This window comes from Argentina anserina, chromosome 7, assembly GCF_933775445.1.
Source record: "Argentina anserina chromosome 7, drPotAnse1.1, whole genome shotgun sequence".
Classification (NCBI taxonomy): Eukaryota; Viridiplantae; Streptophyta; class Magnoliopsida; order Rosales; family Rosaceae; genus Argentina; species Argentina anserina.
This window is the reverse complement of record NC_065878.1, coordinates 22522514-22544947: the sequence shown is the minus strand read 5'-3', so window position 1 is coordinate 22544947 and position 22434 is coordinate 22522514. Positions and strand designations below refer to the sequence as shown.

The window sequence follows — 22434 nt, the reverse complement described above, 5'->3', positions numbered from 1 at the left end:
TAAGTTGATTCAGATGAGAATGAATGGAAGTGTTGCCCTATTTGTTGGGGGATAGTCGACTAATTACTCTTGCTGCTAGGAAGGTGATCTTCCAACTCATAACACTACTTGCAAGATTTGAAATATGGAATGATGTATTTGGGCATAATGACTTAATGGGTGACGTGAAGATAGAGTGGCTCAGAGTCTCATATCACCTCAAATCATAGACCTCTTTCGGCGATGCAAGAAATTCATTCGAGATATTCTCATTAATTTTCTTCCAATGGAAGATTTAGTACAACACCAAGACTCATTCATCAATGAGTTTAAATGAAATAAATTTAATAAAAATTATTAAGCAAAAGTCTCTAAAGTCTAAACTTTTGCTTTATAGCCCAAAATAAGTACACCCTATACACAACGTAAGAGGTGCACATCACAACGCTAGCACTTGTTAGATATTAGCGAATTCGAATTGCTGTATCTGTCACCATAGCTAGTTAAGGGGATGGAGAACTATAGGCAAGCCATTGCAAGGTCTCAGAGAGAGGGCAATAGAAGGAGCATGAGTGTAAGTAGGCGAAATCGTGAGAGAAAACCTAGAAAGAATTAGGGTTAGCACAATCTTGTACTCCAAAAATGTCAAGTTCCTACCAATGCACATCCGACCTCCGAACCCGAACGGCAAGTAACCCATCTTGTGCTTGCACCCGCCATGAATATCATCCTTGAACCTCTCTGGCTTGAACTCATGCACATCTTCACCCCATAGCTCAGGGTCATGGTGCATACCAACAATGTCGATCCACATATTGGTTCCCTTAGGGATCGTTAGGTCTTCACTCACTTGAATATCATCTTTTGCTTGCCTCTGCGCATTTGGCGCCGAAGGGTACAATCGTAAAACCTCATTCATCACCCATCCCATCTGGATTAAGCAAGACATAAAAAAATTAATTAAAAACAGCTTAACACTCCAATATAGAAACAAACTGCCGCTAATTCAGATTAAGAAACTTCCCGGTGGCATCTAAAAAGTGCTACTTTGTTATTGTTTGTGAGGTATTCCTTCAGGATTAGAAATTTAGAACCCATTAATTATGAATTAACATGACTAATGTATTTGAACGCGCCTAATATTTTACCAGTGTGCTTTGAACATTGACCAGACCCACAAGGACATGACCAAAGACCAAAGTTGAAAATACCTTGTTCATAAACACGTAATTTTTTTACGGCCTCCGTACACATGCAGCTACTTTATGTTTCAACTAATTGAATTCGTATCATGTAGAGGACCATGCAACTTAACTAACCAAACATGCAGTAAACCCTAACAAAAAAAAATACAAGAAGACCATGGATTCACATGTGCTTTCTTCTCCATTATATTTTGATGACTAGAACTATAGACTTTATCTGTATATAAGATAAGTAGTACCATGCTGGTATAAGTTTATAACACTAACACATGCATGATTCGATATAACGTGGTTGCATCGAGTTATTACCTTCTTTAGTCCAGCAAGTTTATTGGCATCAATTTCTTTATCTCCCACAACTTCTTTGATCTCCTCCCTCAATTGATCTTGCCAATCTTGATGGGTAGCCAGAAGTAGCATCGTCCATGTGATCGCCAATGCCGTTGTCTCGTGGCCGCCGAAGAAAAATGTCTTGCACTCATCCACCAGTTCCTGTGTGGTCAGAGACGTTGAGAAGTTGCCTGGTTTATCGCTCTCTTTGAGCAGCATTCCGAGAAGGTCGTGTTGCGGAGATTCTGATCTAATTGATTTCTTTCGTTCGCTGATGATGGACAGAAAGAGCTGGTTGATTTCTTCCCCGAGTCTTCGGGCCTCAAGGGTTTTCATGGGGTACATGTATCTGCCAAAAGGAACTCCCACAAAACGGTTTGTCTTGAAGAGGGTCATTTGTAGTGCTCTTAATTTTTTGAACACTTCGCGACCAGCCTGGTAACTAATACCGAAGCTGGTCTTCGCGATGATCTCCCCAGCTGTTGCCGAAATTGAACTCTCTACTTCGATTTCTTGGGTGCCGGAAGTGTTGATCTGAGTAGCCCAGTTGTCTAGCATTGTTGTTGCGGTTTCCACCATTAAGTTAGCCATTGCCTGTACATAGTCGGATATAATATAACTGAGCTAGGCATTACATAAAAGGGAAACTTGTATACTTTTCATATATGTATACAAGTTATTAACAAAATTTGGAGTACCTGTCGTTGTTTAACTATACTGTTATACAAGTTATTAACAAAAGCTTCATTAAGTTTAAGAAGAGAGAGATATAAGTACCTTCAAGTTGGTAGGGTTAAATGCAGGAGTGATAACATGGCGGTGACGAGCCCAATCATCCCCTTCGGACATGACAAGGCCATTGCCAAACATGGGAGCTCTATCCCGTCGAAACACTGCCGGCTTTCCCCAATTCTTTGCGCTAACCTCCGAAGACAGTTTTTTCAGCAAGGCTGCATCTGCTACGTATAGGAATGGCTCTGTGCCTAACCAGTAAACGAACATTTTCCCTGGACCAACATAATAAAAAGTTAAAAACACATTGATCAACATGTAAAAACTATGTTTCATAAGTACATTCTTAAATACGAGCATACACGACATGGAATTTAACGATTATCTGTTGATTAAGGCCGGTTTTTACCGTAGGCTTTCTGCCAGCGAGCAAAGTAGGGAAAGAGAGTTGAGTGTATGTCATGCGTAGAAGAAGAAGAGATTTGACTATCCTTCTTCTTCATCTCGCTTAGGTTTCCTAAAGGAAAGCTCGGCGTCGGACCCGTTAAACCATTTTTCTTAAGCTTTCTGAAACTCAGAACAGGGAAAACCCAGCAAGATAGTAACAATCTGCAGAGTACGTACAGAACGACGAGAATGAAGAATACCATTGTTGAGAGCCCGATGAACCCCATATCTTTCTAATATTTCAAAACGTACGCAATAATTAGAAGAAGTAAGAGAACCCAGGCTTGTGCTGCGTATGCGTTTGTGAATAAACGAAGAGAATAAGCCGAGTATTTATAGAGGGGCCATGGGCGGAAAGTAGGAGAGAGAAATACACGGTGCAAGACTGATTACCAAAACTCGATCGAAGTTTGACGAAGACTTCTAGTGACGTGGCGTCGTTAGGAAATGGGAGGCCTCGCCTTTTGAATTGAATAGGTTATTTTTCAAACATTAGAAAGTAGAAACGATTTTGCCATAACAAATTACTTTCTTTTTCCATTTTTGTCACTGATGAATCTTTTTTGCGGCTGCTGTATCTCCGACCATAGATAGATCAGAGAAACAATCATTGCAGCTGAGAGATATACAGTAGACGGTGAAGGTGTGGACGACGACGCTGACTGACGTGACTCACCGTCCGTTAAACGGTTCGTCGGAGGACGGTCAACACCCACGCACAAATTGAGGAACTTGAAAATCAATTTCTAGAATTGTTCTTCAGCCATGCAGTAGTTGATCTACAAAAAATGGATTTATATTTAATATATCATGTAAACAGGATTCATCTTATTCGGGTAATTGAGAGGGTTGAATTGAAAATAAAGAGTAGAATCATAAGAACTGAATGTACAAATTGCACTACATCCTAACCACATCATATTATAACAATACGGGTTTAGTATCACCACCTAATTAAGTTCGCTAATCTTTGCAAATTATGTGAACGCAAATATAATCCTCAATTCTAGAATTTAGATTCAACATTAATAAATTATTAGCAATACAAATATTGTGTGTAGCAGTTTAATCACTATATGAAGTTAATATATTACTATAACATTAATTTGATAACCAGGATATTCAGAAGTTTATTCAATACAAGCTTTCTTAAAATTATTAATGCATAACATGTAAATAAAGTAATATACAACTTAATGTGAATGGTTAAAATCCATGATTTTAATATAGATGCATAATAGTCAAAATTAACATACAAATAGCTAAAACTGCATTACGTAATTTGGATGCCATGCATACAAGAATATCTTATCATGCATATATAGATCATTGGTTTTGATTGCTCTTCTTTAATTGTAATCAGAAATCTTTAACCATTACATTGAAGTTGATCCTTCATTGGCTTTTCCCTACATAATTAAGAATTGTTCATATATAGACTTCTTCTTCTTCTTCTTTTTTCTGTTTTTTCTCTACCTGAAAGTTGTATGGACTTCTTCTTCTGAGAAGAAGTTGGTTGGACTTCAAGCATGCATTATAGATTATAAAACTTTTTACCGGAAGAATTTACATGCTCATTCACATTGATGCACACAGCACACTGTATGGACTTCCGGCAAATATAGGGATTGACGAAGTAAAGGAATGCTTATCAAAGTTTCTTTCTATGTCTTTGTTAAAACATGATCTTGCTACTTGCTAGATATCGATCGAATATTCCACAGGACCAGACTCAATATATAGCCATAGCGGACGGGTCAGGTTTGGATTGCTTTTCATGTTATATATTAATCAAATATCCAATTTAACCTACCCATATATACGTACACACAATAAAGTATATATACTTATATATATTTCTTATACATACATTACTTCAGAGCCAAATCTTAACGAGTCAACTACGACCTCTCTCTCTCATTGATTTAGAACCAAACACTAATATGTTTCTAATGACTACCCAAGCTGCCAAGCATGCAGCGAGGGTTTCGTGATCTGAAATCCTTGCAGCCTAATTAGTGGCTTCAAAAGGAATTTATATATGCACATGTCCGAAATCACATTTTAGTTTGTATTGAGATGTTTGATCAATTTGTATTGAGATAGTTTGTGTTTCATTGAATTCCGATCCGAGAATATTATAATAGAGCACACGGGAGGCCCTGAGAACTTCAAGCTAATCCCTACACATAGCCTTGAATGCAGTTCTAGTTATATACGGTATTTAGCTTAACTGATGAGTTTTGCGAAGTGTGGCAGAGCCGCAGAGACTTTGCCAACTCTAACGTACGAACAATTTGTTGCATATGAAGAAACTATAGTTCCATTTACTTTATCAAGTATAGTTATTACTTCTTGGTCATGATTAGCAGTTTAAACACAGTTGGCTGGAAATGAGTTGGATGGTGATCATTGTATTAATTACTGAAATTTGAAGACAAACATATTCAATATCTTTTACATTTTCTCGCCGAATTGAAAGGAAAAAAAATTCATGAGCAATGCAGTGTGCTAGCTAGTACATCGTAATGGAGTAATTAAATATAAACACCACATACATTACTGAGACAGACAAGTTGTAGCGTATACAATTAGATGTTGCTATTTGGTTAAGCAACTAAATGTTTGAACTTTCAACCATGCTTGGCCTTGAATTAATAGAACTTAATGCATTAGAAATTTTTAGAACAAATTTTTAGTGAGAATGTAGAATGTGTAGTGCAAGTCCAATACATAAGTCTATTTCTATAATTTTGATTATATACCATGAGCGCCGATCATAAACGTACATCTTTTGTTTTCTCAGCCAACATAATTCGGTGTCGGTGCTCCTCTTGCCGGATGGTGTCTAGGCCTCTACCTTGAGCGTTCTTGACGGTGAAGCCGCCAATTACCAATTTGTGATTAACCTTTGACATATTTGAAGTTTCACTTAGAGTTACTATTCAGAACCTTCAAACCCGATCTTCTTGGCCTTCATCCTCTGGGTAAAGAGGTCGGGGAGGCTTCTTTTGTTCGTCTGATAAGAGAGGTGCCGTCGTCGAACTATGATGGCTGATGTCCGCACTTTAGGGGAGTTGCGGACATCGGTTTGTGATCGGCTCTCTATACCATTATGCAAGTGTGTGTGTATATATAATATGCATAATTAAACAAATCATAACGATTAGAGATGGGATATAAATAAATGAAATCAGTTAAGATGGAAGCTCGTTTTTGGAAAATCATAATGTATATAATATATATATATATATACATATGGCCGAATTCGCTTAATTAATGAATTATCTTTTCTGTGTATGACCGTTTACTAAAAAAATGTTGCTTTTGTAGGCTGGGCTACACTATATAGACTTAGTAAATCAAATATTTTTCCAATATTACATAATTAAGTCGTAGTTTGGTTACTTTGGTTAAGATTGAAACATTACTTTTGATTCTTTGTGTCAACTCTCTTATTGTTGATCCGTTTTCGACATCATTAGAGAATCATGATCGATGCGAAAGGATTAAGGGATAAATGTTGATCGATTTCCTGCTGCAGCTTAATTTATATTAATTATATGAGAGACTATAAATAAAGATACAATTGATATTTATAGTACTAATATGCACTCATGATACTAATTTATTATAAGAAATATTGAAATATTGTCGAGTTTTGAATATTTCGTAGTTCGTCATTCTAGATATCTAGATTACTCAACTTATTTATTTTAAGCTATCTAAAAATGTAAGTTTAACATACTAAATATTTTGTTATAACAATACTCTAAACTCTTATATTTTGAACTTGGACCCCTTCAAATCTAAATCCTAGTTCCGCTACTACTTGCTCAATTACAAGTGAAGAGTCATAATCGAAAAGTAAGAGACAAAATGTCTATTTTTTATCTTCGTAATTTGGATCGTTTGGATCGATCTCCATGGATCTTATGTGATCCATAATCACACACACTCGTTTAAGAGATCAGATCACCATATATGAATTGCATTGAGGATGCCCAATTCAAATTCGTTATATAAACATAGATGATCGACGTACGTAAAAGATCGATGGTGGCCGGAAAGAACTATTTTATAATCAGTAAAAACAATTTGTTGGTAATGATTAAGAATTGTTTCATGGCACGAAGAAGTACTTCTACGGATAAAATACTAAAACATTCAAAGGCAAACAAAGTTTGAATGTGAATAGTGTATGTAATCATCTACTCCCGATCCTGAGACTTATATATATATAGGGTTTCTCGGCTGTGGACGTCCGCATTATTTGGTGATCATTAAGGCTTTCAAAATTGTGTTTTTCTGTTAAAAACATGAACGGTTCATGTTTGACATAATTCAGTCAATCAATTTGTCATCGGTCAAATTTTTCACATCATATATATATATATACAGATTTTCTCACATAAGGGACTCATTTTGTAACCAAGAACGCCTATATATATACAACCCCTTCTAATGAGGGACTCATTTTTTTTAAATGGATAGCTCATCCACCAACTTTTCGATTACATTTTCACATCTCCACCGTTCAATTTTTATAGTCTAATGTGTAGATCACTCCTATAAAATTTCAGCAAAATTGGTAATCGTTAAGGTATCAAATTTGGTGAAAGCAATGAATGCACCAAATCTGTCAAACCTGAACCATTCATGTTTATAAGTTCAATTTCTAATCTTGAATGTCTTAAACACCTAAATTTTAGTTGAAATTTTACAAATGTGATCTACACATTAGACTCTAAAAGTTGAATTATGGAGATGTCAAAATGTAATCGAAAAATTAGTGAATAAGCTATATATTTTTTAAACAAAAAAAATGGATCCCTCACTATATATATGGTCATAGCTAATTGCTTCTCTTTTCTCTTTTTTTTTTGTGGGATAGGAACTCGATTGCATTTAAACATGTTGACTTACAGAACACAAAGCAGCTTAGCCCTCGCTATACATATGGTCATAGCTAATTGCTTCTCTTTTCTTTTTTTTTGTGGGATAGGAACTCGATTGCATTTAAACATGTTGACTTAGCAGTTTAGAAAGATAATTATATGTCAATTGTCAACAACTAGACAATAAGAAATGAAGTTGACATTTCGATACAATCTTAGTTAACTAATTAAGGACACCAGATTGGACATTTACCTGGGACGCAATCGGTATAGTATGTTGGATTTGTAAATCTTGTTTACATGTATACTTGGAGCCCCTTGACTATAAAGTACGTCTGATAGTATTTATTTGTTTAAGCCACAAGAGCCGCACTCAATTAGTTCATATATGTAGAGTTCGTCAACTTTAATTAAACAATCGCATTAGTCATAATCTTTCTTTTACTATTCCAATTACTGGATGATGACAATCTGTCAAACACTCGAATGTTCTGTAAACATGTTCTGTAAACGGCTAAAATTTCCTTTGGCTTTGTGTTTTTTTTTTTAAATTAGCAAGCTAGGTACGTGTAGACCCTATTATTGAGAAGTACTATTGCACTGAGTTGAGAACTACTAGACTGCATTTCTGGACAAGTAGCTGGGTACGCAATACTATTGCACTGAGTACGTACGTACTAGCGAGTTGCCAAGCTAGAAGTCTATAAACGATCAAGTGCTGATCGAGCAAAAGGGCAAAGCCAATGGAAGTTTAAAAACGACTTAAACATTGTCTGTTTGGTTCTAGCTAGCTAGGGCTGCCTTCGTCAAATTGGAAATTGAGTAGTAGTCGTATTGGATTCGGAATGAACCACAAACATGCATTAATCATTGCAAACGTTTGATTTAATCTTAGCTTCTTCTTTTTTCACCTCTACATTCTGAGGTAGAGAAGCCGTGTCAAAATGTACCTATACTTTTTCAGGGGAAGAATGATAAAAGTTGTTGAACACTAGGCATGCACATACTATTGTTCATAAATTGAAAGTTTAATCTATACAGATCGAGGAATTCTGGTTGCATTTTTTCATGAATAGTTTTCTTTGATTTTAGTTTTGCATGATGAGTTTGTTACAAGTTTGTTTAGAATCGATGAGAGCGTCTCCATAGTTTTCAAGTTACCCATGCCTCTAGGTTGTACACTGCAATGTAATGCATAAAATCAAGGAGACTTTTGATCGGATGAATACATATAATACTATAACGAATGTTTTGTTAGTTGAATTCACAACCTTCCACTTACTAAAATGAGACTATGACACTCGTTGTTAATCACCTGTTGGTCAAACAGTAATCAAACAGTCAGGTCGGACAGCTGTTGAGCGCCACCTGATGCTCAATAGCTGACCAGGTGATCAACACCACTATGGCACTAGCTTGACCAAGTGATAATAAGTCATTGAGCAATTTTAACTAGAATTATAAGACACACGATTTCACGATTTTCTGACTGTTATACTGTAGATAATAATATCCTAATACATTATGTTTCAAAGATGTATTTTAAATATCTCAAGGTCGGATTGCTACATAGTTGGTCGGTTGTTAATAAGTTTATGGAAGTGCACTTATGTATTAGGGCATCTCCAATAAGGTGACCTAAAACCCTTATTCAGACCCAAATTTTGGGTCACCCAAACTCACACTGATTGTCTATCTCCAACAAGGGTGACCTAAACTCATACCCATTTTTATATTATAACTATTTTATATTTTATATCATTATATTTTAACCATCTTATATATCATATATGAAATTAGATGATTTGTTATTGGTGCTGTGAAATTTGAAATATAAGTATATAACCCTTATGTGTGCATAGCAACCGTTGTTCTTTTCCATTAAAAAATGGCGGGGACCTAACCAAACAATAACCACTCCATCACCCCTTCTCAAATCAGGCGCGTATGTTAATTTTCTCTCCATTTTTAGCGTTTTGAGTGCCTGGTAAATAGTAGCTCAATGTGCAAATTAGAGAACGTGGGCTATGGGTCCCAGTTATAGTTTTGAGTTTTCCTCCTTAGCAATAGACCCATTTTGGGCGGTGATATAGGCAGTGACCCAAAACTCATTTTGAGTTTCACCGTTGGAGATGAATTTATTGCAACAGTCTGCCTATTTTGGGTATAGGCGGGCATTGTTGGAGATGTCTTTAGAGCATACAACATAACCTCTTTTACTATTTTCTTTTCTTTATTTTTTTTGGGATATCCGTTATTGTTCATTATCTTCAAAACGCTAATAGGAACCGATAACAAAAGAAACTAAGGAATTACCAACACTTGATGGTTCAAGTGGAAATGAGTTTGTTCCCCTTAAGTAAAGTCTCGAGTTCGAGCATTGTGAATGGAGAAATCAGTATTGGGAGAACTTCCCCGTCATAACCCGGCGGTCCGACGCGGCTCGAAAGTATATCATCCCCCCAAAAGACAATGTATTTCCTGGGAAACCAGAAAAAAAAAAAAAAGCTAAGGAATTCATTGTGCTTTGTTTGTAGTGGGGTTTCTAGTTCACAGCACGCGACCAGCTAATTACCAGACCGAAGTTTGGACCCATGAAAATCATTCTTCCATGTGTATGAATTGTATACAAAAAAGACCACGCCCACGATATTTTACTCGTTTATAAATACAATAGTATCCATGCAATTAGGCTGATTCATTTATTTATTCAAGCGTACTTGTCTTCAATAATGAATTTGATTCCTCATTCCTCTAAATCTTTGATATTAGAGACCGTCCAGCCCGGCCAGACCTGATCGAGAGATATATATATATACACATGGACGTCTGCACAATTCGTACGGTGCGGATTCGCCGATCCGGTCACGGGCAACGTGCAACGACGACACCGACCAACACATCCGCACTCCCCTTCTTCTGGCTGTTCTGTTTGTGCCGGCCGGAGCTGCGCAGCTTCGGCCTACGGCGGCCGGAATCTCGAAATCTCCACACGGTGCCCATAAATTTAAAATTTCGAGATTTCGGCCTACCCACACAGGTGCTGCAGCTCTTGCCGGCACAGACAGGAGCGCCGGGAGGAGGGAAGTGCGGGTGTACTAGTCGACGCCGTCGTTGCGCGTCGTCGGTGACCAGAATTGTCGAATCCGCACCGTGCAAACGTCCGCAACTAAGAAGCTCTGTTTGTATATATATATATATATATACATATATATATATATATATATATATATGCGGAGCTTTTCAGGTGTGGAGGTATGTACATTAAGCTAAGGTACGGATTTTCATTTTTGACCAAGTTTTCGATCGAGTTTTCACATCTCCACCGTCTAATATATATGTTATAATGTATAGATCATCTCCACAAAATTTCAGCCGATTTCATGATCGTTAAGGTATCAAACTAATCAAAACCAATGGACGTATTGAATTTTCCGAACCTGAACCGTTCATATTGTGAGTAGAAAATCGAAGTTATAAGTGCCTTAAAGGTGATGGGAATCGGGTGAAATTTTGTGGAGATGATCTATATGTTATAGCATAGATATTGGACGGTGGAGATGTGAAAAATCGATCGAAAAGTTGGTAAAAAATGAAAATCCGTACTTTAAGCTAAGATAAGGGCCTCCTTACCTGAAAAGCCCCATATATATGACGTAAATCCTGCGGTATATAACCGTCGGAAAAAAAAGGTCCCACAATTTATATTTAGGAGATTCTATAAAACTGGATCGAGAAACACAAAGTTAAGTTCAAGAAGTGATTGATAAACTCATAAGGGGCCATTCACTGCCACATGATCGAGGCTTGGAATTCGTTGACGGTGGTCAAGTCTATCTATTGGATAAAAAAAACACAGCGGCCGTGCTATGACCGATGAGCAGTTTTTGCAAATTATGTAAACTAATGATAGAATTTAGGATTTATTGAATTGAAATACAAATCAAGAAAATAAATAGAGCAACAATGTTTTGGAGGCTACATTGTGTTCATTCTCATTGATTAGAAAATGAGACTACAACAATTACATATATGACTTAAGATATAAAATGACAATTATGCCCTTGTGATATGATTGTTATAAACCTAATATATTTCTAACAACTAATAATTGAGAAGCTATTTATCTATACTTCTACCATTAGAACGGAGGACTCTGTGAACTAAAACACATGTGAAAATGTATAAGTATATTTGCATTATATATTATTATAAAATTAAATTGTATATAATTCATGGACTAAAATGTAAATATCAAAATTAAAAAATATATAAAAAAATTATTTCAAATAACTTCCCCCGCATAACTTCTCAAATTATAGATTAACTAGGTATTATCCTACAAATCCATCTAACTTCTCTCTACGGTTAAATTTTCAAAAAAAAAAACAAAACATAATAGATTTTCTACACACACCATGTGTGTGGGCTAATGCTAGTATTAATTGTTAATACGTACGTGCAGCCGTGTAGGGCGTGGGGGACTATGTACGTACTTATTAGGGATATCAACTATACTACTATAGTGAGATCGATCAATCGATCTAGGTTTGACCCGAAGCTGTGCACAATGCTGAAGTGAGTACTCATGCATATTTTGATATTAATTTGTGATAAACTTAGGTTATTTAGTAGTTAAAACTTATAACAAAACTTAAGCATATGGTTGTCGATCTACTGTGCTTGTGTTAAAATTAGTGTTTCACCTTTTTCCATTATATTAATTCGAATTGCTAGGAGTAGGTTTGGCAACCATCTTTTCTATCACTATCGATCAGTTTTCATTTCATAGCATCTTGAAAACACTAGATGGAGATATCAATCTATTAATCAAATTATAAGAATCAACAGAAATGAGAACACCATTTCCACCACAATGAAATCTTCTTCAAGGCAAAACACTGTGGGACGTTTGCGTAGTCCACACGATCAATCAATTCACTATATGATAATCGAAATACAAACTTGTTCAAGTAGTGTAGTTATAAACTCACACTTTACAGACCAACAAAGTCTACTTGTTCAATACGTTTGATATCAAACAACAACCATAAGAAGAAGCTAGATCTAGTAACACCACATTGTGTATCAATAACTATAGCCTATAATATGCAGACGCACTCCTCAAGCTATGCTATTGCAGAAGACTCAACACAGTTGACTAGTAAGGACAACTCTTTCATAAAGCACTAAGGCACAAGAGATGCCACCTTTGCACATGAACGCACTGCTTATATAGGAGCTCTCACCCATAATCACTGCACAAATCAAGACATATCAAATCGTCCAATATATAGAAAGTTGACAACCAGAAAACACATTTAACTAGATCCATACATCAAACAGATGTAAAAGGAAACGAGAATCACAATAAACAGTAATAACACAACTAAAACAACTTAGCTTATTTTGTTTCTCCTAGATAATATAGGAAATCACATCTCCAGCTTTCGAAAAATTAAAGGAGCATCCGGAGGTAAGCGATTAGATGGCCTCGTGGAAATCTGAAATTCTGAATAGAAATAGGAGATATAGTCAGAGAAAACGTAGAAAGAAGAGTAAATATTTTGTATACTTGTCACACCAATCATATTACGTCATGGTATAATTAAGGACCATAGTATAAGAACCAATAAGAAACAATTACTGTAAAAAATGGACCAATAATATTAATAGAGTACGCCACGTGAGATATATGGCTGGTATATATAATAATTTCTCTTAGATCCCATGGTATAGAACTATGGTAGTTGATATTCTTTTTACTTTCGTGGTGATAGTTGAACACGGGAAAATATGCGAATTCGACTCATGACAAACTATTGTATTCCATGTGTTTATCAATTGAGCCTAATGTTATTTATTTAATTTTTAATTTTTAATTTGCAACTGAGCCTAAAATGTTTCGACGGGTATACAAGACTACAAGTGTTGAACGCAAAGTGGTAGCTTTCCATAGAAGTTGTGTCAATCAGAGCTACGGAAGACCCAAAATCGAAACGTGTTGAGTGCAGAAAGCCACACATGACAACAACAGCGCCACCGCCACCGCCACATGGAGCAATCCCACCCCAAAACCCTAAGACCCAGAACCAGGCCGACGTCAAGAAACGAAATCTTTCCAACACCAACATGGAGAAAGACTCCCCCTACTTCAAAATCCGCGCGCTCCTTCAGCAACTTCGTCCCCACTTTATTGAGGTTACAATTCCAATGGCTTAATTGGTCTGTGTATTTGTATTACTAAAACTTAAGCACACGCACTCCATGTGTTTGTTGTTATGCACAAGTCATGTCTAGCCTTGTGCGCCCTTGTTGTTTGAGTACTACCAAGCCTAGTTGGTCTGGGTTTGTCCATTGGATTGCACTAGGGTAACCTCTATACTTGTCGCCTACCATTTTTGTTATAATCGAAACTTGTTCTAGGGGTCATATAAATCAGTTAACTACAGTTGCATATATATGCAGAGTTTTAGTTTATGGGGATATTTTCATATGGGGATTGTATGCTGAGAAACTACTACAATATATATCTAGTTGGGGTTACGAGTGTATGAATACCTATTTGGAAATTTGAAATATAGACATGAATCACATGATAGAGATTGAAGTGAAAGTCTTGGCATTACAATGCATACCTAATAGAAATCAATTTCTTGATACGATGCCTAAAAGAAATCTGTGCTTAGGGGAGTATGTTGATGTTCTTGGTTGGTAAATGCTTTGTTACCATATCTGACTACTGTTGAAGAAGATTTGGGTGATCAGTTATTAGTTTGTTGTTACGATATCTTTGCCATTCTGGGTTTTGAACTCTCTATTTAGTGTCTACTTTAATATTTTATACTCTTTGAAGTATCACTGTCGATATGCAGGTTCTTCAAACACCTGATTTTCGGAATTGTAAAGCAGCTGATGAGATTCAGAAACGTGAGTTCTTTTTTATGATAATTCAATCGCATGCTTGCATGAACGTGAAAGAATGGCATACAAGGTTAATGATTTACTTGGTGCTTTGATATTCGCCTATGATCCATGCTTGGACTCACATTCTAGTATACATATCTCGTGGGTTTAATCGGATGATATCTCTTTATCAGAAAATCCACTTGTAACTAACCTTTAACTGACATTTATTTGACAACATCTAGCATGAAGTAGGATTGCTCGGTTTGCCTGTTTCTATGGCGAGTCAACTGAAAGCTTTCAGTGTCATTCATGAAGCATGTCTAATATATTACATGTTACATGCAACTTGCAGAGGTGAAGCTTCTCATGGCGCTAAACAAACAGATGACCATGACTACGGGAACAAAGAAGAAGTTTGCATCAGAACATAAGCAGCATTCGTCCCATAACAGGGTGCCTGCGGAAGAAAACAAAGATAAGTTGTCAATACATCCGATTCAACCTAGATGCACTCATTTTATCCCAGAGAAAAAATCATTTGTTAGCAGCGAGCTACCGCGAAGCTACATGGTGGGCGGTTCGGTTTTTGGTTGGAACTTCGTCACATTTTCTGGCGGTAAACCACTGTATTATGGTGTAACAAAAGAGGCATATCGAAGCAGCCACACAGGTGATGCTTCTATGCTTTCAAGTTTCAACTGATGAATCTTCTGAGGAGGGAGATAATCTATGGTAAGTTGGTAACCTAACGGATTCAGGAGCAAAGAAATCTGACACTAAAGGCCATGCATTTCTTTTTGTCACAAGGATCCAATCTGCTGAGATAAGTCGTAAGAGTGTAATTTCATTCCATCTGAGAGGGCATTTTGGTTGTCTGAAGAGAATTTTCTTGACAAAGCTAGTGTAATTTTTGACACACTCAGTTTGGCATTCTACCCTTTTGTCTCTGCAAAACCATTCAAACATTTCTGTGGAAAGGTAGTCTTTATCAATTTGGAAAATCTCTTGTGCCGATATGTATGGTCGGTAAAGGAATTGCGTGCCTTACAGGAAATGTGCAATGCTAGGGGCACTAAATTATTATACCAAGTTGAATCCCAAATGACATGACAATTGCCGCATAATTATACCAATTTTCCAATGTGTAAAAAATTGATGTTCCAATTGTCCACAGATTCTTACGACTCAATGAAGCTTTCACTCTGGCCCTACAACTTCGAAGTCCTCAACTTAAATAATGATGCGTATATACCAACATTTATGAAATTTCAAAGAGCCCTTGTGCTCGGTGAAGAAAAGTCAGAATACAAATGAGATCAATATATTGATTGAGAAGTGATCTTGTCAATGAGGAAATTACATGCCCTCTGTTTATACGAAGTGGCAATAAATTTGCATCAACAAGTTCTGACTAACTAAATCAGAAGTCATGGAAGAGCATGAGAGCATCATCAAGCTTCACGAGGGATAATCCCATGATTTTCCTGACTGCTATAAAGCGGTTGGCTTTTTTCTCTAACTCACCAACACGTTTCTCCTTCTGGACACTCATAATCTGCAACATGGATCTGTTAGGTCCAAGGGTAGTGCAGAATTTGTGGAAGCAGTAAAACAACCAGACATTGCCATCAGAATGAATTTGGTATTTAGCAACAAAAAGATATAAGCCCATAAGAATTTTGTAAGGAAAAGGCACCAACAGACCTCCATATTCTCTTCCCTCTCAAGATCATATCGCTTGATCAAATTGAACGCCGCATGGTACATCTCATCTAAAACATGTTCCCAAACAATGGACTTGTGTACCTTCCATACCATGACTTGTGATTGTTTAGCTCCTGTCAATGATAATTTCTGCAGGTAGATGGATATTGTCACACAGAAAGAAAGAGAAATCTTAATGATAATCAATATGACTTCTACACATGATAAGTCAACAAAGTCTGATTGTGTAACTGACAAACAAAGTGGAACCATCACAGCAGAACACTAAATACAGTGCCACATGCGCATAAAGAAAAGAAGATAAATGGAGTACCTCCATATGAACGTAGTCATCCTTCCAGAGCTTATAGAGAATCTTGGGTGTTTCCTTTTTATCAACAAGGGCCATTTCTGATAACTATAATAAACCAAGTAAATGAGTTACGAGAAACACCACTTGAGCACGTCATATTTGATCATATAAGGTCTCATGTTAAAGTAATACACTACAGTAAACGAAGAGCAGAATACTGACAAGTTGTTACCCATATATTAAAATTTCCTGGTTGCCAATAGAGACACCAATAAAGAGATAACTACATAGTATGCAGTAACAATCTTATGTCATACAAGAGTACACGACTACTGTTGACAATGTGGTTACTGGCTAGCCTCCTATTTTTTCACACAGTACTATATTATGAAAAACAGAGAGCAACGTATTAACAAGGGCTATACTGGATCTAGAAAACTTAATGGATTGGAAAAGTGGCACACATGACAACGTTATTACCTTATCTGTCTCAAAAAACCGACCAGCATTTGACTGATTTGTCAGTAACCTAAATATTCTATAGGCATCCATTCCAAATCGTTTCAAAACAATCGACTCCACCTGCAGGATAGCAAATATACTTAGGTTCTATCTTGGTGACCTAATGATAGACATCATATAAATGAACAGAAATTAGATAAACCTCATCATGCTGAGCAGTTCTACGATTTTTTTCAAGTCTGATGAGAAAAAAGAAAAGAGACATTTTGTCAATCGCAACTCAGCACAAACCATCCATAAGAAGATAAAGGATGGTCCAATTTCCACTGTGCAATTGAATGAGAAAAATGGCATCGTACCAACGCTCTATGGCACATCGTCATCCTCATTTTCATCCTCATATCCTCTTGTTACAAGAGGTGCACCACACAACAAGCTGAGGTAAGCTCTGGCACATTCCTGCGTCAAAGTACCGGCTTCACTATCCATTACCTCACCATGAATGGCTTCCATCTTTAGAGGAACTATAAATATTATCAACACAACAATTGGTTAAGGTGGAATGACAATATGAGGTATAAAGTTCCATGATTTCACATTATTTTCGTATTACTTACAATTCCTCTTTAGCAAAAAATGCGAACACGTGTTTAAAGAAAAAAAATCCCAACCCAAATAACGCTAAAAAGTCATAGAGCTAGGTATTTGATCCTACCAACTTTCAAATGATCACAAGACAAACCAGCTCAATGTGGCATACAGATTGAAAAGTGAAAACCATACTACAGGAGGTGGTGACAACTTAAATGTTTGAATCAGAAGGGCAAACACAAAGAATAGTTAATTGTAACGATGATATGTGTAAAAACAAATCAGTTAAAGCAACAACTTTTGACTTATAAGTATCTTGTATTGTTATAACAAGACAAAGACCACAAACATCATCGTACCTAAAGTTCTACTGTTTGAATGAGACAACCATTTGTGAGGACAGAAGATATATTCATCATATATGAATGGGAGAACTATCAACAAATATTAAATTTGAATAACTAGTTCATTATTTGCTGGTTGACGAGACCAATATAGATAATTCTATCCTATAGTCCTAGACTTCAGCACATGTAGTTAACTGTGTAAGACCAACTCAGCTTACCTGAATAATCTGTTTTCACTTTAGTCTCTTGAGTTCTAGTTGCCTTCAGCATTGCTCTTAACACAACCACAGCTCCATCATCATGCCGTGCTTTAACATTCTCGACACAATCCTAAACCCCACCGATCAAATATCAAAGTGCAATCAGTTTTGTTGTTGATCCTTGATTTAATGAAAGATGACACATTTACTTACAGGAGAAGCATACCTGAAAAACAAGGAATGCAGAGAATTCATCTAATATTTAATTAATTAATTACTTCTAAAAGAATCTCATATTTAATTAACAAAGGTATAGTAATAGAACCCATTATGCACTACAGAAAAAGAACTTCAGTAATGTTTATACCTTCCATATGATTGTCTGGTATACACCACCTTTTTAGTTACATCAACTAAAGAACGAATATGCATTATAAGGTCAAGTGCATTCAATTCCAAGGTCCATTTTAAAAAACCACATATTACCATATCCACAGCTGATAAAATGCATGTAAATTTGACCGTATCTGCTACTAGATTGTCTTACACAGCATACAAAGCATGTAAGCACATGTACTTTAGATTAAATCATGCATAAGCAATCTCAAGTAGTAAAAGAAACCAGTTTCCCCTATTAACATGAATTGATAATTATAAATTAACTGAAAAATCGAACAGAAAACCAATCTTATGCCTTAGACAACGAATCAACTGCTCAAAATTAGCACGCCAGAGAATCACTTCCTTATCATTAGGCCCATGTTCTTCACCATGCTTGCGCTGTAATCAAATCAGAAACCTGTAAGTTAAAACATAACTAGACTTCAAAACTTTACATACTACAAAACAGTAATCCATGTACCAACCTTTTCCCCAACACACATACTAGAGTTATTCTCACTTTCTTGTGGCAGATCATCAGTTTCCGCATCTGACATGATTAAAAATCTTATTGCTTCCATAGGCCTTGCTGCTGCTAGAACACGTTGTTCTATGGTCTCTGGTACTTGAGCCATCTGCAAGGGTTAAATTGACATGTTGATTTTAGTCGATTTACAGTTTTACTTCACGCACTAATTTAAGACAGATTAAACCAGGAGAGGTGTTCAATCACATAATAATCATGATAAAATTGTCCAGTACTTAACCTGAACCCAAAATAACAATACTCAAACACAGATACAACTCAATCTCTGTCAACATATGTAACAGAAGCTTTACTTATCAAAAGCTCCTCATCAAATAGGCCTACCTGGAACACAAAATATATCATATTTGCCGCAACAAGAAATTGCATTTGCATTTACCTTAGCAAATTTTCCACGTGGCCTCTTTGGATCTTGTTGTTCAGGTGGCTCTTCAAGAAATGGTTCATGAGCCGGGCAGCGTTCAACAAAACGAGCATTCACGAGACAAAGTTACCTTCAGCACTCTGAACTGCAGAGATGAAAAACCACAGAAACATCCCCAATTAAAAAATAACACGTATCTCCATAACGAGCCCACGAAAAGGCACATTTAGTCACAACAAAACAACATTAACAAACTCATCACTTTGTGATATCAAATAGATAGCAATATACCTTGACTACTACTTGATTTGGACTTCTGATTGGCTCGGTCCATCAACTGCTGCTGTGTAAGTCTACCCATGCTCAAGTAAACCAGCAAGAAGTTGTTTACACTAGCACAACAAACCAAATGTCATTCACACACTAATCAAAATTTCAACCCCTAAAAAGTCAACACAAACAGAAAAATTGAACTAACATCATCATCAAGCTCCTGAGCTACAACAGCCTTAAATTTCGCAAACCGAAAACGATGGAGTATGTTATCATACACAGCAATGTACTGAACTCCAAGCACAGCCTCTGCCCAAAAACAACAATTTCACAAAAAAGCAATGAACTTTAGTCAAATTGAGCCAATTCAAAACTAGGGTTTAAAAAAACAGATTGAAAAAATCAAAAGCCCCAAAAAAAATTGAGAGAAGGAGAAGACTTACTGGACTCTTCAGTGAAGAGCTGGACGCAATTGTGCTGGATTAGAATGAGGAGGGAGTTCTTGACTTGCAGGGGAGTGAGCGCCGTCGATTTGATTACGGCCGGGAGGTTTAACGGTCCGGATTTGAGTAGGGTTTCGCATACTTTCTGCAGAGATTGGGAAAAGTTAGGAAGTGAAAATTTAGAGGGAGAAATTAGAGAGAGAGTTACGGCGACGAGGTTGCCGAAGTTTTTGGTGATGATCTGAACGGCGTATTGGATGCCGCTGTTGGTCACCGTCATCGTCTTCTTCTTCTTCTTCACTGAGAGAGAGAGAGAGAGAGAGAGAGAGAGAGAGAGAGAGACGCGGGAAATAAAAGGTGGGAGTGGCAAAGCCCTAAACCCAGCTATGACCCGGTTTGGAGGATTTGGCATTAACCGACCCGGCCCACACATACATTCAAGTAGCCCGAATGCTAGATTAGGTTAGTTTTGTGAGACAATAGGCATGCATATAAATACGTACGAATTGCGTTAAGTATTGCATTATGAGAATTTAGAGTTAAGAGTCTAAAGTGAGACAACATGGACATGACGCATTTTGCTTGTAGTATTGTCTTCTTTAACTCTAACTATGGCAAAGATGGAATTCGATGTATGCATGCATGCAAATGTAAGTGATATGATTTAACAACTGTAATTAGAAGGCTAAGTAGCAAGGGATTAGCATTGAATGAAATTTTGGGTACACAAGCCTAATAGATGAATACTTATTTTGTGTACCCGGAACACCACGTGATAATGTCACGTGGTTTACCCAACCAATCATATTATTAGAGGAGGCCGGGAAGGAATGTGTCACTGTCTGAAAGGGAACAATGCTGAGTTTCTTGGCAGCAAGGACCGCTGTTTGATTGCAACACTTCCTGCCAATCTTATAATATACCATATGCACAATGCAAGTGCCCCCATTCTATTATTTGACGTTTGGTCCCTCATACAACTGACATGTGCCAGGATCTGAGATTGAACACATCAAACGATTTAATGTCGATCGTAGGCCAGTTGATTTTGCCATTCTTTGTTACTCCCGAAAGGATCCGCCCACATAAACATGCTTAAAACAAAACTTTGGAAAATGACCTAATATGGTATGGCCGGGTTTTAATCAGCTTCGTGTGCTTGATTAGCTACTTTAGTCATTGTTATTTTAGGATGATTTTAGCTACCAATTAATAAAGTTGAGAATTATCAAAATGCACGAGTCATGAGTGAGCAATACCCTTTTGATAGAGGGAGACAGCTAGAAGAAGCATATCTTTCATGACTTGAGTGTATTTATATATGTATGCAAGCTAAAGTTCCTCAATCACACCAGATGCGTGAACAAATTAAAGAAGCCAAAAGCAGCCAACCTTCTCTCTGTTGCTCTATAATTCAAGAACCAACCCAGAACCAGTGCATATAATTTTCTTTTTTCAAACATTGTAATTTCGTTTTGAATCATTACTCATTAGTTCATTACCAAGATCCATAGATCGGGAGTTTTGGGACCTGCATTTCTGGCTTGAGAGTGTTTTGATGATCAAAGTACGTACGTGCCTAAGCTTACTGTATGCTTCTTCACTAATTAGTGCAGGTGGAGGCTTCCAAAGGGATCGCATTGATCTAATTCTTGGACATCAATAACATCGACACTTATTGGTGTTGATTGGATCATGCGATCCTTTCGGAAGTTTCCATCATCAACTAGTTCGGAATCAAAGAGATTGATGAAACAGGTAATTAGTTAAGTAAGAAATCAAGAGATGCAAAAAATTTGGTCAATTTTAATTATCAGCTTTTGTTTTATGTAGTTATAATGGATACAGATTGGTTTAGAAAAGATGACATGCAGAAATTAGTGTAGATTATATGGTTCGTTATTTACTTATATCAGTACGTAGATCTTGAAAGGAAGATAATACAATTTCACTCCTGTACTAATACTACTTCTTTTACTTAAGATCGTGTGGTGTTCTTCTATATATGTATTCTAACAATTTCCAGGTTCTTGATCAGTTGATCAATCAGTACGTCCAAGATAATAGGGAAGCATCAAGCATGCACAAGATCGATAAGGGTACATGCATTAAGTTGGATGTGTTAGTACTATCGAGCAAATTAAACGTACATCATCAGTTTCTTTAATGGAGACACTCCTTGATAGAAGTGTGATCGAAAAGCATATGTGGTAGTCTGGTAGATATAAATGGCTTCCCCGTCTCCAACTCGCTCATCTTGAACTTGACTACGGAGAACAAATATTCAGATCGATCCAGAGGCTCAAAGT

The 22434-nt window shown here is 36.8% G+C and overlaps 3 protein-coding genes across 3 annotated transcripts; 1 reads left to right on the top strand and 2 right to left on the bottom strand.

Moving 5' to 3' along the window:
- Nucleotides 1-398: 398 nt before the first annotated feature.
- Nucleotides 399-2920, bottom strand: LOC126803072 (cytokinin hydroxylase). Its single transcript, XM_050530821.1, has 4 exons — nucleotides 2656-2920; nucleotides 2292-2521; nucleotides 1494-2108; nucleotides 399-910 (listed from the first exon to the last, which is right to left on the bottom strand). The coding sequence occupies exons 1-4, from the start codon at nucleotides 2918-2920 to the stop codon at nucleotides 479-481; spliced, it is 1542 nt and encodes a 513-aa protein (XP_050386778.1). The 3' UTR covers nucleotides 399-478.
- Nucleotides 2921-13615: 10695 nt separating this feature from the next.
- LOC126803841 (uncharacterized) lies at nucleotides 13616-15386 on the top strand. Its single transcript, XM_050531568.1, has 3 exons — nucleotides 13616-13792; nucleotides 14467-14521; nucleotides 14853-15386. The coding sequence occupies exons 1-3, from the start codon at nucleotides 13616-13618 to the stop codon at nucleotides 15200-15202; spliced, it is 582 nt and encodes a 193-aa protein (XP_050387525.1). The 3' UTR covers nucleotides 15203-15386.
- A 424-nt stretch (nucleotides 15387-15810) lies between these two features.
- LOC126803388 (uncharacterized) lies at nucleotides 15811-20435 on the bottom strand. The gene is given in 17 exon segments (XM_050531196.1): nucleotides 15811-16055; nucleotides 16205-16354; nucleotides 16539-16622; nucleotides 16998-17099; nucleotides 17182-17198; nucleotides 17201-17218; nucleotides 17339-17503; nucleotides 18136-18247; nucleotides 18781-18897; nucleotides 18984-19133; nucleotides 19425-19531; nucleotides 19534-19554; nucleotides 19701-19767; nucleotides 19769-19801; nucleotides 19888-19991; nucleotides 20126-20270; nucleotides 20334-20435. Coding segments are annotated over 17 exon segments (1599 nt in total). The 5' UTR covers nucleotides 20406-20435; the 3' UTR covers nucleotides 15811-15920.
- Between the last annotated feature and the right edge of the window lie 1999 nt (nucleotides 20436-22434).

What these genes read in the sequence shown, in the direction of transcription:
- LOC126803072 (XM_050530821.1), bottom strand. Translation starts at nt 2,920, where the DNA reads ATGGGGTTCATCGGGCTCTCAACAATGGTATTCTTCATTCTCGTCGTT. An exon ending in TCGCTGGCAGAAAGCCTACG is followed by an intron (nt 2,522 to 2,655) that starts GTAAAAACCGGC and finishes ATGTTGGTCCAG; the next exon opens with GGAAAATGTTCGTTTACTGG. An exon ending in TTAACCCTACCAACTTGAAG is followed by an intron (nt 2,109 to 2,291) that starts GTACTTATATCT and finishes GACTATGTACAG; the next exon opens with GCAATGGCTAACTTAATGGT.
- LOC126803841 (XM_050531568.1), top strand. Translation starts at nt 13,616, where the DNA reads ATGACAACAACAGCGCCACCGCCACCGCCACATGGAGCAATCCCACCC. An exon ending in TTCGTCCCCACTTTATTGAG is followed by an intron (nt 13,793 to 14,466) that starts GTTACAATTCCA and finishes GTCGATATGCAG; the next exon opens with GTTCTTCAAACACCTGATTT. An exon ending in AGCTGATGAGATTCAGAAAC is followed by an intron (nt 14,522 to 14,852) that starts GTGAGTTCTTTT and finishes TGCAACTTGCAG; the next exon opens with AGGTGAAGCTTCTCATGGCG.